This window comes from Petromyzon marinus, chromosome 4 (assembly GCF_048934315.1).
Source record: "Petromyzon marinus isolate PM22_M1 ecotype Great Lakes invasive population chromosome 4, UKy_Petmar_22M1.pri1.0, whole genome shotgun sequence".
In the NCBI taxonomy this organism is placed as follows: Eukaryota; Metazoa; Chordata; class Hyperoartia; order Petromyzontiformes; family Petromyzontidae; genus Petromyzon; species Petromyzon marinus.
Genome location: NC_133670.1, coordinates 12384508 through 12407269, shown reverse-complemented (window position 1 = coordinate 12407269; position 22762 = coordinate 12384508). Strand labels below are relative to the sequence as shown.

The following is a 22762-nucleotide window of genomic DNA, read 5'->3' as shown; positions in this document are numbered from 1 at the left end:
AGGTGCTTGCTAACAGCACTTTCCCCAACAGTCTGTTAAAGGCTATATAAAGAACCTTCGTCTTTGTTTACTTGTGTGCATATTTGTGAGCGGAGTCTCTACGGGAGTTCTAAATGGCTCGTGCTGAGTGATGGAAAAATAAATCAAGTTTTCTAGATCTCCATGCCTCTTGCCGTGGCTTGCAGGAAATCCATTTGTTTTCTGGATTGAGATAAAATACAAATGCAATTGTAAGTGACGTGTGGGATATTAGTGGCTTCCACCTTACAACAGAAAGTAGCAAAGGGGTTGCTTATGCAAGCGTGGAAGGTTGCAAAGAAAAATAGGGTATGTATTTTGGGAGAATATGGAAAGTGCTCTCAGCATCCTGACGTTTTAATGGGCCTCCAGGATGCTTTGTGATAAAGGGGCTGGCAAGGCTGCCACTGTAATGAGGGTGAGAGTAGTCATGCTGCCGGGAACAACCATAACTCACGACGTGTAATCGACATGATTAAGTTTGGCTTTGGGTCTTCTGTGCAAAAAAAATTCTAATTATAAATTTACATATTCAGTATCCTGAATACGGCGTGAAGCACACATTTATTGCTGATTGTCTTTCTCTGAATAATAAACGACCAAAATACACACACAGAAATAATAATATGGTCACATTAGCCCCTGTTGGTCTTCATTTTGCCATTTATTGCATAACACACTTATTTGTGGTTAATTCTCCTTTTTATGTCCACCCCCTTCCCCGTGGTGTTTTTGCCACTCTCAATGCTCGCCATGGTTTCCCACGACGCCGGCGTCTCACTCTTACTGGGGACTTGTCGTGCATCGTGATCGCCCGGGCCACAGCTGGACCATTACCTCCCCACTGCGCATCGCCTGCCGACCGGCCATGCCCCTTATCCCCGAGCTGCCGACACACTCTACCTCGGCCGAGTGCCCGGTGAGAGCCTGCCCATGTCATCGTGCCTCCTCGATCAGACAGGAATAACGCGTGTGTCTGATGTGGAGTTTTCAGTGACGGGAACACTTGTCAACAGAGTGCCACTTAAGTGTGGCAATACATCATAGGACCTCCTTTGCCAGTACCAAAATATTATAAAAGTTTTTTCACCTTTTTTCTGGCAACAAAACAAGTGTTAAGATGTTAAAACACCAAACTGAAACCTTTTACAAGGAATCATGTCTGCATTAACCACAATGCTTGTGATCCTCTGGTCTAACAACGTTTGAGACGAGGCTCAAAAGAATGCTGTCTCTGGTGTGGACCAATCAGTTTCAAGGACAATGCATATATTATCAGAGTATGTTTTTGTTTGCATTCTGACCACAAGCATTGTGGTTAATGCAGACATGATTCCTTGTAAAAGGTTTCAGTTTGGTGTTTTAACATCTTAACACCTGTTTTGTTGCCAGAAAAAAGGGGGAAAACCTGTGGCAAACATTTATTAAATGCCTGCAACGCCTCACCACCTCTTTCCTAACACTGCCTTATAACAGCAAAAAATATGTAGTTTACAAACGTTTTGGGTAATGGTCTCGCTTGAGAGCAGAAATAGAGGGCAGAATATTTTGACTTGCGCTTGGAGACAGCATTTAAAATATATATAACACACAGCTTACTGATGTTAAATCTAAGGGTTCTTTCCTGCAGTTTTCTTAAAAAACATAGGTGAAATGTTTTCCTAATCCTTTGTCTTGCAACTTAATATACACAAACAAAATACAGAACGTCCTATATTGCTTTATGTTATGATATATTAATCGCTGCATTATCCTCTTCCTCTCCAAAAATGGTTTGCCTGTCTGTATATATTTGTAGGAGTTGTGGCTAATCCTGACAAAAGTAGGTTCCTTTATAAACTATTTATTGGCATGTGTAGCAGTGCTTTGTACACCACATGAGTGTTGAAGCTTTGAGAGTTAATGTGGTGTTTGTGCAATTTCTTTAATGGGTGACGCCTGTCACATCCCATCTCCAGGCAGAAACTTAACCAGAGTGTTTTGCCACAACATAGCGAGAGACATCTGTGATTGAACCTTCCCACCGATGGCTCAGCCATCCCTACCTCTAATCTCTCTACTGGCCTCCTTAACAACATCCCGGATGGAGCACCCCCAGGGCTTATGTGTCTCATTGTTGCAAAGGTTCACCGCTCACTTGCAGCGAGCAGTCTCACAATAAGCATGACCACCCTTCATGGGAGCTTAACCCTTGACGTGTCACAGCATGTTACTTTAACTTAAACGCGTTACACAGCTGCACGAGAAAATACGTCGAGGCTGTTAAGACAAGTGGTAAAATTACGTTGTCACTGTCGACTAGCAGGGCTGTTGCTTGTCGAGCCGCACTCTCGGCACCCCCGTAGCGCCCTTTAACGCTGACCTCCGTTGGCACTGCAGTAGACTCAGCTGTGTCGCCGCGTTGCGACGCGCTGCCTTCCCAACTTGCTTCTGTGCACGACGCCCGTTGACGTGCTATTCTCAGCGCTGCTATTGATTTTCGGTCACTTGTAAACTTTCCTTAGCAGCTGCACAGCCAAACACTGTAAGTAAAGCAACAATCTTCTCGAGTTAGTTGAATGTGGTAATTCTTTGTTTTGGCATCCTTGAAATGAATATAAAATTCAGTTTTTTTTCTCTTTCTGCGCTTAAGGCAATGCAAGCTGTATTCAGTTGGGTCTGGAGTGCACATTGGATTGGAACATCGGGCAAATCTTTTCTCAAGATGTGGATAAGAAATACTGCACAATAATCTGAGAAATGTAAGAATATAGCCACAGCTGTCAGGTTGGAAAGAGCCTTAATTAACTCTATTGGGACAAGTCATGACTATTATCGTGTTACAAGCTACACTTTAAGAATTTTGATCGGTAAATTAACGTTGACACACCTGTTGTACGGAGCAACCGAGCATATTAATTTTCTGCCGAATTAAATAACATTAATCAAGGTTGAATTTGCTTGCTTGAACTTCAGCTGAGTTCTGCATTGTTTTTCGAGGTATAGAAATAACTGCAAGTGAATGTGTAAGTTACCATTAAAATTGAATTATCATGCTGAGGCCCTGAGTACCGACACAACCACTAGTTTCACTCCTGTCAACATAAGTTTAGTCCGGGCAGATGTGCTCAGCTCCGATGAGCAGTTAGCACAAGTAAGGCGGCTGGCCATATGGACACATCACAGAGTGATATCAACATTGCGAGTGATTGCCTTTCTTCAGAGTTTAATGCTAGAAATTGATGACTGCCAAAAGTGTAATATTAAAAACTAGCTTTACTACCCAGCTTCGCCCGGGACTTGGATTGATGACTGCCAAAAGTGTAATATTAAAAACTAGCTTTACTACCCAGCTTCGCCCGGGACTTGGATTCACCACGCCCGGCCGCCTTTGTCTCCCCAGTGGCGGTATTCAAACACCACACCAGTTACTCGTTTGAGGCTGAGTTGACCTAGAGGAGGCCCAGGACCGGTTCAAATAATCGTCACCGGTGGTGGCCGTGAGCGGGAATCGAACTCGGGTCGCCGGGTTCGTAGCGTGGTGCACTAACCGCTACACTACAATGTGTTACGCTTCCACATGCGAGGGTCACGTGCCAGATTTGACGTCACAGCTCACTTGCCGTGCAAAGAATAAATGCATTATTGAGCTCCCCCCCCTAAAAAAAGTGTATTTTTTATAATTTTTGCATGGTGTACAGTCTGGAAAGTACCCACATGGCAAATTTCAAGTTTGTTGCATGTCGGGAAGTACGCTAAACATTTTTAACAGAGACATTCACAACTTTGCCTTTTATATATATGGAGATAAAATGTAACGTTCATATATCCACATAGATTAACGGTTTGTGCTGAAACACTGCTAAGCCTCATGGCAATGAGTCGTAGCAGACCAAGCCTATATTTTAATCAATGAGACACTTTGACTACAGTATGGGGATTGCAGTCTTCACCTGTATAAACTATCCCAAAGCCATTATTGGTTTTAACGGGACGTGGCGAGGTGGGAGTGGGGCTGGAAGGGAAAGGCTTGTAAACAACCCAGAATGCATTCCAAAGACAGCATTGTTTAGGGAACAATAGTCAAACACGCGAACCATGTAAATTAGCACCAGAGGATTACATGGGTGACAGTGTAAAGAGACACATACGTGTAATCAGATGATGGGGATATCGAGAGACAGAAATGGACAGTCATGTTATGAAATTGAAGCGGTTGTCATTAACTGAATCTTCAGTGGAGTTTTTTTTTACCCTCGGTGTGCAGCTGGCGGGCAGGTAGGGAGGATAAATCTCGCAAGCATATTCCATTAAATAGGCATCGTTTGTTTGGTTGTGTGGTCCAGTGTAATCACATTTTAGAAATCAAAGTGGTGTCCTTTAGCCAAGGCGTGTTTAGCCACTAATGAGTACTTCAAATGCAAGTTAATTAATTCAATTAATTCACATAGGCAGGTTGCACATTCATATTCTACAAGCCGAGACTAGAGCTGCCGGTTTTGTGTCGCCAATGTATTCCACCTTGCAGACCTCACACAATTGAGACTGTAGTGCGTCTGTCATGTGAGACAGATCTCTCTTTAGGGTTTAAAATGGGTGACGCGCAGTGTGTATGCTGGTTAGCAAGCAGGAGAAGAGCTTGGGGAATGTAAAGTCCTGGGTAATAAGGAGTATGCAGTCACTGTCCCCCAGTGATCATCACGATATTGGACACATGCTGTTGGGATTGGTTGTGTCTTGGAAGGTGCATCCAAGCAGGACAGCCATATCTATGGGACCTTTTGTCAGTATCAAAAGTATGAAAAAAAATAAAAATAGGTGTTACACTTTATGGCAATTAAACAGGAGTGTGGTCTGCCTCCGGCCACTGTGATCCAGAATTCCACACAACTCTCTCAATGTCCCCTGCCCCCCCCTCTCTCTCTGTCCCAACCCCTCTCCCCTCTCTCTATTTAAAGCCTCGACACAGTGGCGCTGTCTTTCTTTTTGTCATTCTTTGGAGGAGCGTGGTCAGCCAGGTGGGGTGTTAGCTATTGTGTTGTCCGGCTCTCTGTGTTGTGTTGCATTGTGTTTCTAAGTTTGCTATGTTTTTTTTCATTCTTACCTGATGACGGTTGCTTGTGTTGCAATCGAAACGTCGTATTCTATTATAAAAAAAATTCTACATGACTTCACCGAAAGAACCAAAGAGTAATTCCTGCAGTCACGAAAGCTTTGAATCTAGTTTGAATAAAACAGGTGTTAAGATGTAACTGCTCAACCACAGCTATAAATGCTCTGATACTTGCATTGTCTTTGTATTGTTTGCCTTCTGGTGTTCTCTGGTCTAACACTGGTGAGACAAGGCCATAAAGAGGCTATCTCTGGTATAGGCAAATCAGTGTCAAAGAGAATGCATATATTATTTGCATATGGTGAATGCAGACGTCATGCCTTGCAAAAGGAATCTATTTGGTATTTGAGCATCTTAACACCTGTTTTATTGGCAGGAAAGCCATCTTTCATATAAAAACGTCACAGGTAAAATATGATCTTTGCCAATACATATTTTGCATCTTGACAAAGATGCCATGTTCGGCTCACCGTGTTGTTGCCTAAAGATCGAGGACTTAAGGTTTGGTCTCTGTGCGGTCTGTTTGTGCTTCCTCTACACACATGTTAAGAGACTGTCGAAGGCAGTGTGTGTACCAGGACGTCCAAGAAGGAGAGCTTGCCTTCGTGTATTTTGTTCAATTGTAAACTGAATAGAAATAAACACACATTTGCAGTCATGCATCAGTGGGTGTTGAACGCCCATCTAACCATGCTACGGCAGAACTAGGCACGGTCCCGCTATCCCGGATTGGACCACGAGCTTGGTCCCAGACCGCATGGCTAGAGGCTTCTTCAACCCGACGTTGATCTTGTGACCGCCCAGTAGCCCCTGTCTACCGGTGGCCCCCCTCCAATATCGTCCGGTCACGTGTCGGCAGGTTAACCAGCGTATCATGCCCCAATGTAACCCTGGCTGGCTGACACTCTCTCTCGCTCCCTCACCGGGAGCCCACACCGCACACTTTACATGGAGCTTCCGCGCTAACCAGCGCTCACCCAAGCCCCGCTAGGGCTGGTGCTACGCCCAGTAAGCGGGCTCCACATAATGACAACATATTATCCGCCGTGGCCTCGCAAGCCCGGCACCACACAGTGACATTCAGAGTCACTACACATTTGCTGGGTCGTTATTTTGCATTCATTTTCATTGGGTTCAACAAGACACGTTGAGCTTTTTTTTTTTTCAAACCACGGGGTATACTACATCTTGCGGCTTTGTTTATGACTGCCTAAAGTAGCCGAAATTATTGGGGCGTTTTCCAGGATCCAACAGATGTTGGCATTGGCGGACTGTTTTAATAAGTTCCAGTCAGCTTTAAGAAATGCATATTTGGCTCTGGTGGTGACGTTGTCACCTGTAATATAATGGCAATGTGGATGATAGCAGGATGGTGGTGTTTTTTTTGGAAAACTTTTACGACCATCCTCGAAACAGTGCTATGGCTTCCGCTTGAGTTTTTTTAAAAAGAAATGGAGGTCAAGAGTAAGTTGGAGGTCAAGAGTAAGTTAAGTCCTGTTGCCACCTCACTGAGTGGATTGTAAGGAAATGCCCAGTCCCATCCTTGATCCCATAGCCCCATGATGCGTGGGTTTTCCACATGGATAATGGATTGGCTCGTAGATGACAACGACGATTGGTGTTAATGTATTAGGTCGACAGCAGATGTTACTGATAGTTTGCCGACTCAAATTGTAATCGGTGAAACATCTGCAAAGTTGTTCGCTATTTGACTGTACAGCTTTCAAACACCTTGCTTCAAGTATCTAGCAAAGCCCTACATTGGATTTGTGGTTGAATTTCAAGTGGACTTCCGGTCACTATATGATGTCGATCCGGTGTTTCTTCAATAGCCATTGTGAGGTGCTTGCATTTCGCATGATAAATAATTGTCAATGTTGAGTTGGTAGAGACGAGTGCCTTCTCTCATGGTCGAGTTAACTTTACTCTCACAAGAGGCTTTTTTATGTTGTCAGTTCTTTTTTATTTTCATATCGGGAGATGATTGAGACAATAAGCGCGGTATAGTTCGTGGTGAGATTAGTTGTGAAGATTTATGTAACGTAAAGCTTTACATAACAGCACTGGTCACGTGTAAGGATGTCATCATCCTCCCCAGTGTGTACCAAATAATGTTTTTCACCGAACCTTGCTGTAGAGAGTCATTCCCGCGTTGGTTTTGACTTTCTAGCATCAAATTCCATAGTGCCTAAAATATATTAATTCAATTCAACACAAAACACGTTCCAATCAGGAGACCTTGGGCAGCTCAAAACCACATATAAGCACCACAGGGTCACTCTTCGGAATGGATGTTTTTTATAGTCTGCAGCAAAAATATAACATTTTCTTTTTCAGTCACGTGTCACTGCTCTGCCGGGCTATGCTCAGAACGCTGCTTCGCCAGGCACTTTGCGTGCCACACAAGCAGCGAGCAGTTGGCCCTGGAGCATTCAGCACTCATCGCAGGCACAGGAAAATAGACCACGATTGTAATCTTCAAACGCCGCAATTAAAACGAAATAATGTACTTCATGTGTTGCTCCAAGGCCGATACTGTCTTGTGCTATCTTGTAAGAAGAAGAACCTAAGAAAAAAAGAACAAATACAAACTTCGTACATTACTCTTTTATGGAATAAATTTGAGCCGATGTGTTCTGTGTCATTTCTGAGAATGGCACGCAGGTCACCCTTGCAAAAGAGGCAATGTTTCAAGTCCCTCAATGGGTTTATTTAATCTCACGATTTAATACATGGCACTGACTGACTGGTATTTCTTACACAACATACGGGATTTGGTTTCAATGACAACGTCTCATGAATTTGGTTATGTTTATTTCCCCCTCCCCATTTCTGATTTTATTGCACCATTTATATTTTCACCATTATCAACTCTAGTGACCACTGACGTTACGAGATATATATGTCAGAGTTAAACTATTTCTCTGATATAGCAGTGTTTATGCGAGGGTATTTTTCACCTTTGCCATCAGATTGCTTTGTAGACTGAAGATAAGGAAATATAAACTACGGGAGTAAAATAATGCTGTGGAGGGGTAAACTATCTCTGATCCTGAATGAAACATTCGCTTTACACTTTTACAAACTTTTTGAATCCCTGAAGTAATTTGGTGAATTCGTTGCAACTAAGGAAATGCTGACGCAGCATGTGAGCATTAAAAATGCATTCAGTCTGGATGAAATCAAGAAGCAGTTGGGGATTTCAAAATGATAGCTGCTCTGGAAAAGTGGGCAATATCAAAGTGCTGCACAAGATTGTGATTGCCTTGGAGCAGAACCTGTAACTAAGTTCAGGTTGTGTGATTACAAGGAATGCAGAGCTGCATTCACCATAGGCAGTAATTTCGCCATTAAAACATAATACACAAAGAGAAAGTGACTCAGAGGAGTGAGAAAACTATTAAACTATATTTTTTTACTAGGTAAGGCGCACTGAGATGTATAGCTGTTTTTAAGAACGATTTGGTCACAAATTATAACCCAATGAAGTGGCTTATGTGGAAATGTATAGCAGCCAAGAGGAACCATAGACAAGCAGGAAGGCAGCCACGTGTTGAGCTGCTGCCAACAATTGTACATGTGCTAAGGTGTTATTAGCCAATTAGGGAGCGTTTGCATGTGGGAGGAAACTGGAACACCCGGAGAAACCCCACGCGTATGAGGGGGAAACACTCTATCCCATACGGATGAAACAGGTGGAGTCCACATTTTAGCTGTACACCTGGATTGCATTTTTCTAGCGAGCCAGGGTTTAGCACCTCGACGCGCACGGGGAGGGAGTTTCACAACATTTGTGCGATCCCCCCAACCCTCACTGCAGCGCAGGATTACGCCGTGCACTTCCAACAGCGAGGTCCTGATTGCTAAAGCGGCAAATAAATAATTGACCTCCATTGTATTGTAGCCTGCAGGGGGGCAGAAATTTCAAATGTGGCGGTAACTGCACCCCAACTCTCCGCTGGGTGTGAGAAATGAGGTCAAGCATAAAGTGAGTTTTCCATCCTCACTAACAAACGATTCTCAAGAGCCACATTTGCCCACCTAGAAGACGAGAGATAACGAAGCTGCCGTGCGAGTTGTGAGGTTCTGCATAGAGCTCGAAAGATTGAACTGTTGGGGAATTTGAAAGATAAATACCGTGCTCGTAGTCACAAAACACATGCTTGCAACCTGATCGCCGTTTGCCTCGTGCTGATGCCAATGAAGCTCGGCAGAAAAAAAATATATTCCATCTCTTTGTGTGGCTAGAGAGGAGAAATGCCAGGATGTGCAATATTTATGCAGTTGTTGATTCTAATTTGTAGCAATATTCGTCATGCTACACTCGTGGGATAGCGGTTTCTGAGCTCCCTATGCATCTGTCGGAATGTGTAAGTGTGAATGCCACAGCACGTTTTCCACTTTAAGTGCACCGACTGCGGGTTAACTAGCAAGTGTTCAAGCTGTCTTGGAGATGGCATCTTACCGAATCAAATTCATCGTGACTTAAGACGAATTTCTTCTTCACGAATTGTATCAAACTAATTTTACAGGTACATTTTCCTGTAAATTAAATTTCTGACAAATCAGCGTAGAATGCTTTGCGAATAGCCTGAGAGCTTACGTGTAATTGTCCAACTTGGAGGCACCTATATCAATTATTGAAGCAATTTTGCTTTTGCAAAGTTATATTTGTGTAATTATTAACATACTCGTATACTGCATATTTATTTTCACTCGGATTAAATTAACATTTAATTATTTCTAGTAGCACAAAGTCAGACTTCATTGGTTTTTAAAGTAGGTTATTTTCCGATTTTTCTTAATAGTTTTTGCATTTATGTATGCACAAAGATCCCCATGTAGCTTTGTCAGGCTGTTGGGGCAAATGCTGTTAGCGAGCGCTTATTCAGGCCGGCATAGCACGCAAGGGGGCTGGGTGGCCAGCACCACGCCTTTGTCTCCCCAGTGTTGATGTTTAAGCAATGCACCAGGTACTGATTGTATGAATATATGCATAGTTCACCGATGCATATATGTATACAAAGACAAATATCACCTATATAGCATTTCAGGATATTGTAAAGACTGAGTCCACCAATGGGATGACTAGGACCAGTTCAGATATTCACCAATGATGTGGGACATTGAACCCATGTCTACAGGTTCATAGCGCAATGTCTTTAATCACTGCACCACGCAAAGACAAAGATCTCCTGTGTAGCCTAAACAGACTTTTGGGACAAGTGCTGTTTTAGCAAGCACCGATGAAGGCCGGCACGGCACGAGGGGGTGGATGGTCAGCACCACGCCTGGCTGCCTTTGTCTCCATAGTGACGAAGATTACACACTGCACCGGGTACTCATTTGAAGCTAAGTTGATCTAGGGGAGGCACAGGACTGGTTCAGATCATCGCTATCACTAGTATTGGCCTTGAGTGGGAATCAAACTCGGATCGCCGGATTCGTAGCGCAGTGCGCTAACCACTGCACCATACACACAAACACACGTAACATACTTTGTCCATCATATTTGCAATGAGTTATTAAATATAACAGTGTTATGGATTAGAGGCTTTGCCATCCACGAGACAGAAACCTGTCCCCTCTGGCTGTACGACAGGGCTGTCTCCAAATCAAATGGCTCGTTACCTGCCGAATAACCAGTTAATTGCAGTTTGATGAATACAGACCAAGTGCACACTTGCATGAACCTACGGTAAATGGATCCATCTTATATGAGCAATACCTTGCAGCTTGCCTAAATGAAACACAATGTTAAGGCATTCTGCTTCGTTTAACAATACAGCTTGAAAATGTTTTTCACCAGACTTTGAGAAATTACTTGTATTAATCTTACCACCAATACGAGTGTAAAAACCATGTATAATATAATTAGTTTATGATTTGATACGTTATGCAAGTTTCATATGCTGGAAATGTGTACTTGGGTATAAACGATATTAACCACAGACCATTTGCTTGGGTACTTCATGTGCCTTGACTTTTTTCAATTTTAAACGTCATTTTGCATTAAAGAATTATGTTATAAACGTTTCAGCACTGGCTTATCTTATTTTGAAACTGCTTTGTGAAATTAAAGAATTGCTGTTTCTCCTGTATCGTGACGTTTCCAGTTTGGTGGGAGAATTTGTTTTTCTGTTGTAGGAATATAGTAATATTACGGTTGTCAAACAATGTAATGCACACCATTTATAAATGCATTGCTTACCCACCCAGTGGTACCCTGCCTCATTTATATCTTGCATATATTTTCATATCTTATCAAATTGTTCGTGACTTGAAATTCCTAATCATACGTTCTTAGTCCAGCATTCTCTTTAAAAATGAAGAGCTATGTGGATTTAGTCATAATTATTTGATTAAACTAAACTTTAAATTTTACTAGGTAAGGCCTACTAAGCTATATAGCTCATTTTTCAGAAGCGACCTGGCCACAAATTATAGGTCAACGAAGTGGCTTATCACGTGCAAATGTATAACAGCCAAATACTTTGAACGCATGTTGATTTTAAATACGGAGGGAAAACCCAGAGGGCCCGGAGACAAATCTGCGCAACCACGGGGAGAACGTGCAGACTCCACATATACAGGCGTCAGGCTTGAGATCGAAATCACGACTTGTATACCAGGCGAGGTCATTAACATCTCGCCATCGTGGCACCCCATTATTTTAACAAGAGAATCAGGAAGACCGCGTTCCTCGGTGAGCCATTCATTTGACAGCGGCATTGTTTCGTCGGCAATGAATCTCTATTTCCGTACATTGTGATTCATATATGAATGTGCCTCCGAAGATTATGACTTAACAATTTGCGGCTCTCGCATATGCATGCTTGAACCACAGAAATAATTTCAATGTTGCATTCGCGCTGTAAAGAGCAAAAAATAATGAAGCTAATGTAATTCCATCAGAGCAACAAAAAGTACAAATATCATAATTAATTAGAAAACACGTGGTGTATGTGCATTGTAAATTGAGGCAAGTTAAATATTTGCTTCCTATTATTCATACTGTTTGCCGCATAAAACATGATTGTCATTAATCTTCCTCTGCACGGTGCAGTGATCACAGCCAACTCAGCTTGGGTGGGTGGGGTTGGTGGTGGGGATCAGGCTAACCTTGAACCTACTGGGTCAAGCTCACGGGTGAGTCTGCAAGTTAACCTGCATGCCACCTGCCCTGTCACTCTCTCAGACGAGGTACCACTGGAGCCGGAGGTCGCTGGGCTGAACTGGCGAGGGTTCGGCGGCTGCCTCTCCCGAGTGCAGTACAACGGCTGGGCGCCGCTCAAGGCCGCCCTGCGCCAGGGACCGCACTCCTCACTTGTCGTCACGGTGATGGGTCGCCTCGTCCCTTCCAGCTGTGCGGCCGTGCCTCAGACGGTCGCTCCGGTGTCCCCGAGCACGCCTTACCCGTGGGCACACCAGCATGGTGAGGCATGGGCAGGCAGTATCATCAACTCGTTGAAGCGGAAAGTTACCAAAACGAACCTCGGAAAGTCGCTGGATATATCGAAAAACATCGAGACATCGTAAACGGATTCGGGATCCTTAACACTGACCTGGAATCGCTCCCAATAACGTCCTCATCCCAGAATGTCACGAGATTTGTCGCTGGTCGCTGTGACAGCCACAAGTTGTGAGCTCTAGGGATAGAATAGCTATGTTGGCAATACTGGGCAAGAGTCGTTATACTTTGTACATGTGCTTGGTTTATGTGTGCACGTGTTTATCAGAGGTGCAGTGGTTTGCGTGCTGCACTATCAGAGTCAGAATATTTATATTGGAGGAATCTGATGAACTATGAAGCTCTTTTTCACAGATGTCCAGTACCTATGAACCCGGAGACCTGAGTTCGATTCTTGGCCAAGAATAACATCGGTGACAAATATCTGAACCGATCTTGGACCTCCCTTAGGTAGACTCAGCCCTTAATGAGCACCTGGTGCAGTGTTTAAACATCAGCATTGGGGAGACAAAGACGGCCAGGTATGGTGCTGGCCTCATGTGCTGTGCGGGCCTTAATAGGAGCTCGCGAACAAAACTTGCCTCAACAGTCTGTTCAAGGCTATTTGGGGGATTCATACTTTTTGGGTCTTTCGGTAAAGTCACGTAAATAGAAAATAATAGATCACGACGTTTCGATCGCAACAGAAGCAATCGTCTTCAGGTGAGAGGGAGAGAAAGCTGCTGAGACAAGGTCTTATATAGGCCTGAGATGGGTGCATCAAGGTAGGTGGGTGATGATAGCCAGTAGGTTTGCAGAGTACCTTCGTCTTGGAAAAATCAATATCGTGTGAGCCCACAGCGTTAAAACAATGATCAGCCACAAATATATATAAACATAGGCATCCAGATATATAAACATAGACACAACTTCAACCAAGAAAATGGGTATAAATTGAGCAATCATTGGAATGACGTGATTAAACAGGTAAAGTTTTAACTGTCTCTTTGAGTTTCATTACGCGGTTGGATGTCTTTGTATTGACAGGCTGGGTGTCCACCGCCCCAGCCCCTGTGGTTGGACCATCTCTAGCTTCACCCACCTACCTTGATGCACCCATCTCAGGCCTATAGAAGACCTTGTCTCAGCAGCTTTCTCTCACCTGAAGACGATTGCTTCTGTTGCGATCGAAACGTCGTGATCTATTATTTTCCATTTACGTGACTTGACCGAAAGACCCAAAGAGTATGAATTCCTGCTGTCACGAAAGCTTTAAATCAATATTTACTTGGGGGATCTTTGTCTTTGTGTTGACAGAAGCGGAGGAGGAATGGAGCGAGGACCCTGTCTCGACACCGCTGAGCGCTGACTCGATTGTGATAGGAGGTACCGACCCGCAGCAGCATTCTGTATCTCACTCCACCCGGATTGGTCACAGTTTTAGCAACCACTAGACACGTGTCAGCACCTGTTCATTTCATAGCTCACCCAGTAGTGGCAGAGACACCGCTGCCACATTAAATTGTCTCGTTAATCTGTGAAGGTCCACAGAGGCTAGTCACATTGCACCATACCGATTCAAGAGTAATCATTTCTGATTGTGCGCATTTTTCTTTCCACAAACCGACGACATCCCTGTACGCATCTCAACTACTGGAAATCCGTGGAAAAGAGCTTTATAGCTCATCGGATTCCTAAATATTCTGATTCTGATAGAAGCCTTCAACTCGTGCGTGCTTTTAAACTTCAGACATCATTCAGGTTCACGTTTATTTTGTTTAACTAGGTGAGAACTTATGAGATCAGGACAACCTCATTTGTGAGAGTGGCCAGGGTCACCAATATGACAAAAGCAAATTAATATAGAGTGAAGCAGAGAAATGAAGCAAATAGAATACGGAACATTTAAAAAGCATGTGCATGAATTTACAGCCTGAAAATGGCCAGGGAAGGGAGTAATTTTTGGGGTTTTAAGATAAGTGAGAAAATGGATGATTACATTTTAACCAATTTTTACATAACTAATATAGAACAAAGGTTCGCTTTCTTCTATCAACACTTTGTGGGAGTAATTAGAAGAATGTACCGTATAATGTTGTGATACTGCGCTGTCAGTGGTGCACATTTTAAATTTTGGTTATATTACTGTCACCATGCTTTTGGTTTTTACTTTTAATCTCTGCCGTACATTGTCAAGAACTTGCACGTTTCACACATATGCAATCCCTGACGGAAAATCCCATTGAAACAGTAGATCAACGGCGCATTTCCATGCGCAGCATAATCCAGCGAGGTGCCAAATGCTTGTACATCCAACTGCTGCTGGCAGCAGCTTTTCCATTATTGATGGACTCACCTCCAGAATTGCCTGCAGGGGAAGCAGTAGAAGCAGTTAAAGATTTGCTCTAAGCTTACTAATTGACGGGCTTTTTGATTGCTGCAGCAATTGACATCCATATTGCATGTTCCGTAAAGTACGTTGTCGCACGTGCTCTGACGCGATGCCAATCTGTTAAACACGCTTCGCCGTGACAGCCGTCGGTGAGTTCGCTGTCTTTTTCGCGTGGTTTCACAAGTACAAAATCATTTATTTTTGGCCTTGAGTGTTCACGCTTTTGCTATGTATGTGTATACAGTGAGGGGAAAAAAGTATTTGATCCCCTGCCGATTTTGTACGTTTTCCCGCTGACAAAGAAATGATCGGTCTATAATTTTAATGGTAGGTTTATTTGAACAGTGAGAGACAGAATAACAACACACAAATCCAGAAAAACGCATGTCAAAAATGTTATAAATTGATTTGCATTTTAATGAGGGAAATAAGTATTTCACCCCCTCTCAATCAGAAAGATTTCTGGCTCCCAGGTGTCTTTTATACAGGTAAGGAGCTAAGATTAGGAGCACACTCTTAAAGGGAGTGCTCCTAATCTCAGCTTGTTACCTGTATAAAAGACACCTGTCCACAGAAGCAATCAATCAATTAGATTCCAAACTCTCCACCATGGCCAAGACCAAAGAGCTCTCCAAGGATGTCAGGGACAAGATTGTAGACCTACACCAGGCTGGAATGGGCTACAAGACCATTGCCAAGCAGCTTGGTGAAAAGGTGACAACAGTTGGTGCAATTATTCGCAAATGGAAGAAACACAGAAGAACTGTCAATCTCCCTCGGCCTGGGGCTCCATGCAAGATCTTACCTCGTGGAGTTGCAATGATCAGGAGAACGGTGAGGAATCAGCCCAGAACTACACTGGAGGATCTTGTCAATGATCTCAAGGCAGCTGGGACCATGGTCACCAAGAAAACAATTGGTAACACACTACCCCGTGAAGGACTGTAATCCTGCAACGCCCGCAAGGTCCCCCTGCTCAAGAAAGCACATATACATGCCCGTCTGAAGTTTGCCAATGAACATCTGAATGATTCAGAGGACAACTGGGTGAAAGTGTTGTGGTCAGATGAGACCAAAATGGAGCTCTTTGGCATCAACTCAACTCGCCGTGTTTGGAGGAGGAGGAATGCTGCCTATGACCCCAAGAACACCATCCCCACCGTCAAACATGGAGGTAGAAACATTATGCTTTGGGGGTGTTTTTCTGCTAAGGGGACAGGACAACTTGACCGCATCAAAGGGACGATGGACGGGGCCATGTACCGTCAAATCTTGGGTGAGAACCTCCTTCCCTCAGCCAGGGCATTGAAAATGCGTCATGGATGGGTATTCCAGCATGACAATGACCCAAAACGCACGGCCAAGGCAACAAAGGAGTGGCTCAAGAAGAAGCACACTAGGGTCCTGGAGTAGACTAGCCAGTCTCCAGACCTTAATCCCATAGAAAATCTGTGGAGGGAGCTGAAGGTTCGAGTTGCCAAACGTCAGCCTCGAAACCTTAATGATTTGGAGAATATCTGCAAAGAGGAGTGGGACAAAATCCCTCCTGAGATTTGTGCAAACCTGGTGGCCAACTACAAGAAACGTCTGACCTCTGTGATTGCCAACAAGGGTTTTGCCACCAAGTACTAAGTCATTTTTTGCAGAGGAGTCAAATACTTATTTCCCTCATTAAAATGCAAATCAATTTATAACATTTTTGACATGCGTTTTTCTGGATTTTTGTTGTTGTTATTCTGTCTCTCACTGTTCAAATAAACCTACCATTAAAATTATAGACTGACCATTTCTTTGTCAGTGGGCAAACGTACAAAATCAGCAGGGGATCAAATACTTTTTCCTCACTGTATATATAGTGTTTACTCATTAATTTCATTATTAATGCCGGCAATTCTCTCAGACGTTATGCGTTTGTTTGTTGCTGATTCATTTCATTGATTCATATACTGTACGTTTTTCCATGTTGGGAAAACTAGTGTAAATAATTAAATTCTGTCAGGTAAGTTTTGCAAACATCAAACATTTTTGCGAGGGAAGTCTTCCAAAGAGGCTAAACACAGATGCTAAAACCATAAAGCAGCAAAAGTAGTTTATTATTCTTAAAGTTATGACATTTTATGAAAAGTTATACAATACAGATTTCTCAGGAAATGTATCATGAATATGTTTGGTAAAGTATTATAACCTAAAATATCTACAATATGCTTGGATGGAGCTGTGGCTCAGAAATTTGCAAAGTGCGCTACGAACCTGGCAAGCTCAGTTCGATTCCTGGACATGGCAAACGTCAGTGGTGAATCAGTCCTAGGTCTCCCCCTTCAAGCTGCACTAAGAGAGTATGAATTTTGATTTAAAGCTTTCGTGACTGCAGTAATTCATATTCTTAGCTCTTTCGGTAAAGTCACGTTGACTTTACCGAAAGAGCTAAGAATATATAAGAGAGTATGGTCAAACAATGCCCATGACTGGCGTAGCATGGGGAGGCCTTCATCCATAATTAACAGTGGACAATCGTATACAGGCCATTTTAAGATGACCACAGGGCTATAGATTCCTGCTGTATTTCCTAAAAATTGTTGATTAAATTTTGCATATTGAAATTGAACAGAGTAAATACAATTTACATCTATACGTCGATGGGGATAAGTGATGTAACATTTTATAATTTTTATACAGTACGTGAAAATATTCAATATCTACATTTCTTAATAAGCGCATATAACTACAAAAGGTAGAGATATATTTGGTTTTCCTTTCACAAAGCCCTGCTGAATGATATCAGTGAAAAAAGCTGAATAATGATATTATCGAATTTGAATTTGTACTTGTAGACAGACTGGCATGCTCTCACGCAAGCCATTACCCCGAGCAACGATGTCATTGTGGCATGTGGCGAGTTTTATTGTGTTGGCTGCTGATGCATCTGTTCGGTTCGCATGGTGAGCTGTGAACTTACCTCGAACCACTTAAATGCGGCAAAGGAAAATGTACGATGCAACCTAATGGAACTCGCAATGGGTTTCCATTTTATGTTTCTTTCCAGCTGACTTCTTGTAAAGGGGGACAGCCTTGGCCAAGGCACTACCCTTTGTATGAACAAATGTAGCCTTTTGGCTGACCGGAGGTGGTCTCAGGCTTCACAGTGGCCCTGTTTACAAGTGGTATAATTGGGCCTTTTATATAAATGGTGTAATAATGCTGATACTGTATGAGCAAGAAAAGTGTATTCTACAACGACATTTTCTAAAGGGTCTTTTCACACAACCTTTCATGCTTCACCCCATGGTATTGATGTGTAGAGCATGCTCACGTGTGTGTGTGCGCATGCGTGACCTGGGGAGCGGTGATGTCGTGGTTAGTGCACCGTGCTACGATTCTGGCGACCTGAATTTTATTCCTGACCAAGGCCGACATCAGTGGCGAATAATTTAACTGGTACTAGCTCAACTCAGCCTCAAATGAGTAACTTCTGCTGTGTAGAAACATCAGCATTGTGGACCCAAAGATGGCCATGCATTGTGCTGGCCACACCATTCCCTCATGCGGTGTGCAGGCCTTCATAGTTGCTCGCCAACAGCACTCGCTTCAACAGTCTATGTGGTTATACAGGGGTTTTAGTTTTTTGTTTCGTGTGTGGAGTCTGTGTATTTTACTTGTGAGAACTACCTGTTTCTGACTGGTCGTGCTCACTCTGTGCATTGGGGGTGGTCCAGGCAGAGGAAGCCTCCAGGTAGTTTTATTTCGTTCACCAAGCCGAAGGGGAATTCTCCATTCCATAGAAAACATGAGTAGCCTCGAAAGCGAATTAAGTAGTCTTTAAAAACTGCAGATAATCCCTAACCCCTGCTGCCTTGAGCTGTTCGCGCTAATTGTCTGCACGTTGTGCGCTAAACACTTGTGGAGCCCATTAAACGCCTCCCCGTCCCCGCTGCTTTGCTGCGAGCAGGAGCGATCACAGCGTCGTCCTTTGTCATCCTGGCCGTGCTGGTGCTCATCACGCGCTACGTGCTGCGGCACAAGGGCACGTACCACACGCACGAAGTGAAGGGCTCCGACGCGGGTGGAAAAGCGGACGCCATCAGCCCCTTGCCGCCGCCGCCGCCACCGCCGCTGCCGCCAGTGCGTACTGACGAGAGCCCTCGCGAGTGGTTTATCTGAGACGGCAGCACCTGCGGTTTGTGTGCAAACGTAATGTGAAATTGCAGATGTTTGTTGTGCGGTCCGTTTGTGTTCAAATTGTTTTACGTATTTATTTATCATTATTGACTCTTAAGGGATGATTTGAATAAAAAAAAGAAATTGCTGTAAATTACATTTTAGAGCGGGAATAGAAAATTGGCTCTGGATGTTTGCGTGAAGCGTTTAAGTGGATTGTAAAACACCACGCTGAAATCCGAAAAATGTATACATATTAAAAAAATCCCCATCAGTCTAGGACTGACTAACCAAAAATAAGCACACGCTTTGGGACTGGAATCCTGATTCAAGTGGTGAATGATGAATGTGGACGATTCATTGGCAGAAATGCGGATGGTAGGGATTGAATGATGTATTGCAGACGTTGTTGCACAAGCTGTACATTTGTGATTAATGTGTTCTTTTTGAAAGTCTTTTTGACACAGTGGGAATTGCACAAGATGTTTTAGTGAAATAAAACGTGAAGATTGTAAAGTATAAGGCAAGTGTAAATCCATCTGACGATGTAATCTGTCTATTAGCATTAACTTCCGTGGCATTTGGGACATGAGCATCTGTATCACGTGATTTCTGTTGATCTCGTTTGGCCTCGTGCAGCGGCACAGGTGGCCAAGACGTTCACTGGAATCCCTGTATAAACCTCTCTCTGCAGATGGTTCCCACATCCCAAGGAGGTTTTACGAAAGTGATGAATTGGAAGCTCCTGCAAGGGGCAGTCACTGATTTAACTATATTTTTAAATATATGCGAACTTAGCTGTAAGGGTATATGCGTGGTTCACATGATCAAGTTTGTGCTGTGATGTGTGTGAATCATTTGAAAAACCTTCACGATCAAATTTGCACTCAGTTGGCCAAATACAACCTGTTTTGATTCTGAACGGCAATGATAAGCAGGATGATGATAAACTTTCGTGAACTTTTATTAATAGCAAATTAATATTCAATATAATGTGTACGTGAAATTGTATTAAAATGTATTTACCACAATGCAATTTCAAACATAATTTAATTTAGCGCTAATAATTTATCACCTTCAGGATGACAAAGCGTTCCATTGCCGAGCTTGTTCTTTTGACATTCCCAATTAGTTTATTTTGGCTTAGATCGTGTAAGTATAATGTCAAATTTGACATTCCCATTGTCATTTGCAAACATTGCGTAATGAAATTGTCCAGTAATGCAGCCGTTGCGGAGGAGGGTGCAGACTCGGTCATGTTGCATATGTTCATAAAAAGTTGTCAGTGCGCTTCTCACACCCGCACGTCGCATCACGCCCTCAGAGGCACCAGTGTGCAGCGAGGCAGCTGCTGTTCGGTCACAATAGTGTGTGGTTTTACGCCACGTCGGTATTTGCTTGTCGGCGCTTGACTGTGGAGGCCACTTGTTTTCTCACAGAAAGTCTGCATGCTCTGTCAAAACCTGCCACATGAATGGTGGCTGGCAGGGATGGGCTCGTGGTTCCTTTACCTCAGCCCTGCAGAGCTTTAAATCCGTTTTTGCATATACGGCCATTATGACGAATATATAACACGACGTGGCCACTGTAAAGCTCAGTCATGTCTGTTTCCACTGCTAGGTTACGTCCTCTCAATGTCACCACCTCCTTTCCAACAGGAGGAAACACACATTTTGCTTTCTTAAGTATTTATTGTTACGAGAGCATTTTGTTTTTAGTCACGTGCAGTATCTCCTGATTGGCTACTTTTAAGACCGAACAAGGTAATTAACTTTTGAGTGCAATTTATCTGTGTTTAACATCATAAACTAAACTTTTACGTACTGCATAATGCATATATTGTAAACGGCTGTTACAAGCACATTAGAAAATTATTGTCTGTTGTATATATATTTTAAAAAACGTTCCTAAATTGTGCGTACAACGTTGTCTTCTTTTCCGCCCTTTATGAGAGCAATGTGTGCCTCCATATCACCAATGAGCACACGTCGCCACAATGCAGGCAGCAGTGTCCTGGTGGATTGACACGTAAATGCAAGGATTATTGTGAAGGTGGTTGGTATGTGGAGGCATTTCAAATCCCAAAACTGCTCAGCGATGATGGCCATTACCAAGGTGTATTTTCTGCTGTACAGTACTGGTATATTGGACATTAAGGACTTGATGAAATATTCTGCATGAGTAGGCCATAGAGTGCCAATGTCTTATGCCAAAATGTATCAGTTTGTTTAAATGTACTGACGATGATACATTTGGATGTAAAAACCTCAGTCTGGACCCCCACGCTTCAATTAAATACAGTATAGTATGCGTGCATATGTTATGTTATTCGAGTAATTTGCTTCATTTATGACCATTCTTGTTTCAGGAAATCTGTTATAACGTTTGAATAGTAGTCTCATATGACGGCAGCAATCAATACTGTTAGGCCAAGGGATGTGTATTTTTAACTTGCCTAATAGAATGTTCCAACGTGATTCATGTGCACATATTATTTTGGTTTGACAACTCGTCATGTTAGAAATAAAGGTATTTTTATTTTAATTATGTTTAAATAATGTGGAAAGGATGTAATTAGCAGGTGCTCGTGTGCTGTGCCGAGAGTGAGATTGTGATCGGGAAATGCGGCTCCCTGTTGCATCAATGCTACTTTTTGATGTGTTGGCAGAAGACAAAATCTGCTAAAAGCACATTGCTGTATTTGCTGTTTCAGCCTGGAGTAAACACACGCTGGTATTTCGTTGTCACGGTGTGGTTCAACCTGCCAGGTAAAGGCAGCCGTGTCGGCGTTAGCTGTCGGCGCGTTGTTTTAGGAAATGGCAAACTCCACCTCCGATTTCACAGTTGTAGATGACATGCTGGTGGTGTAATTTAGAATTTCCATTGTAAAGATTATGTATTATGCATTGTTGCTGGACCACTGCCAGGCCAGTTCTGCTAGGAAGCCTGTGTAGATATTGCTGTTTCTCTCACTGTGGAGCCTTGAAGGCTGTAATTGGTCGGTGACGTTCAAAGAGTTGCTTGATACAAAACCATTTGACTCGATTGAAAACGTGACCGCTAACCCCATCTCTCACACAACATCTCTGTGAAGCTGCTCAAAAACGCCAGCTTTCTTTTTTTAAGCCACACAGGATGGTATTTCAACCCAACAGAATTGTGTTACGTTCTCCCCTCCACCCCCACATAATATCGTACTTAGGCACCCATGTTATGCAATATTCACAAGTTTTTATTACGGGATTCTTTGCTTTTCGCTGGCACTAAAATGTGCTCGATGAGTAATCAACTTGCAGTGCGATGCCAATTAATGATCACTATGTGCTAGTGTTGTTGGTTAACTTAGTATGTTGGACGCCTTTTTTGGTATTCGTACTCAGCTTTTCCACACTTTGCAGTGTGCTCATGCTCCAAGCGCCGTCTGTAAGGATGGACTAAGTATGACTGCAAGTGGATTTGGTATTATTCTTATTCACTGTAAAATATTCAGTGTTTTGAGTAAAATCACAAGGACAATGAGAGAGACACTGCACATTGTTGTGCTTAAACAGTGATTGAATATGCATACACTGCAGCGCGTGCTTTGTACTCTGGGGGTGGGAACGCTTAAGTAAAAAAAATGGCTTAAAAAAACGGGGTCAGGTTCATGCATTTG

The 22762-nt window shown here is 43.1% G+C and overlaps 1 protein-coding gene across 1 annotated transcript in view; it reads left to right on the top strand.

Annotated features, from left to right (window-relative positions):
- The window catches only part of LOC116938701 (contactin-associated protein-like 2), a 170774-nt gene extending 148931 nt beyond the window's left edge, over positions 1-21843 (top strand). Inside the window, exons 21-24 of the mRNA XM_076056866.1 lie at positions 844-937; positions 12309-12545; positions 13878-13946; positions 18899-21843. Coding sequence (XP_075912981.1) covers positions 844-937; positions 12309-12545; positions 13878-13946; positions 18899-19110 — 612 coding nt within the window. The 3' untranslated portion in view covers positions 19111-21843. The remainder of the gene's footprint in view (positions 1-843; positions 938-12308; positions 12546-13877; positions 13947-18898) is intronic.
- The last annotated feature ends 919 nt before the right edge of the window (positions 21844-22762 follow it).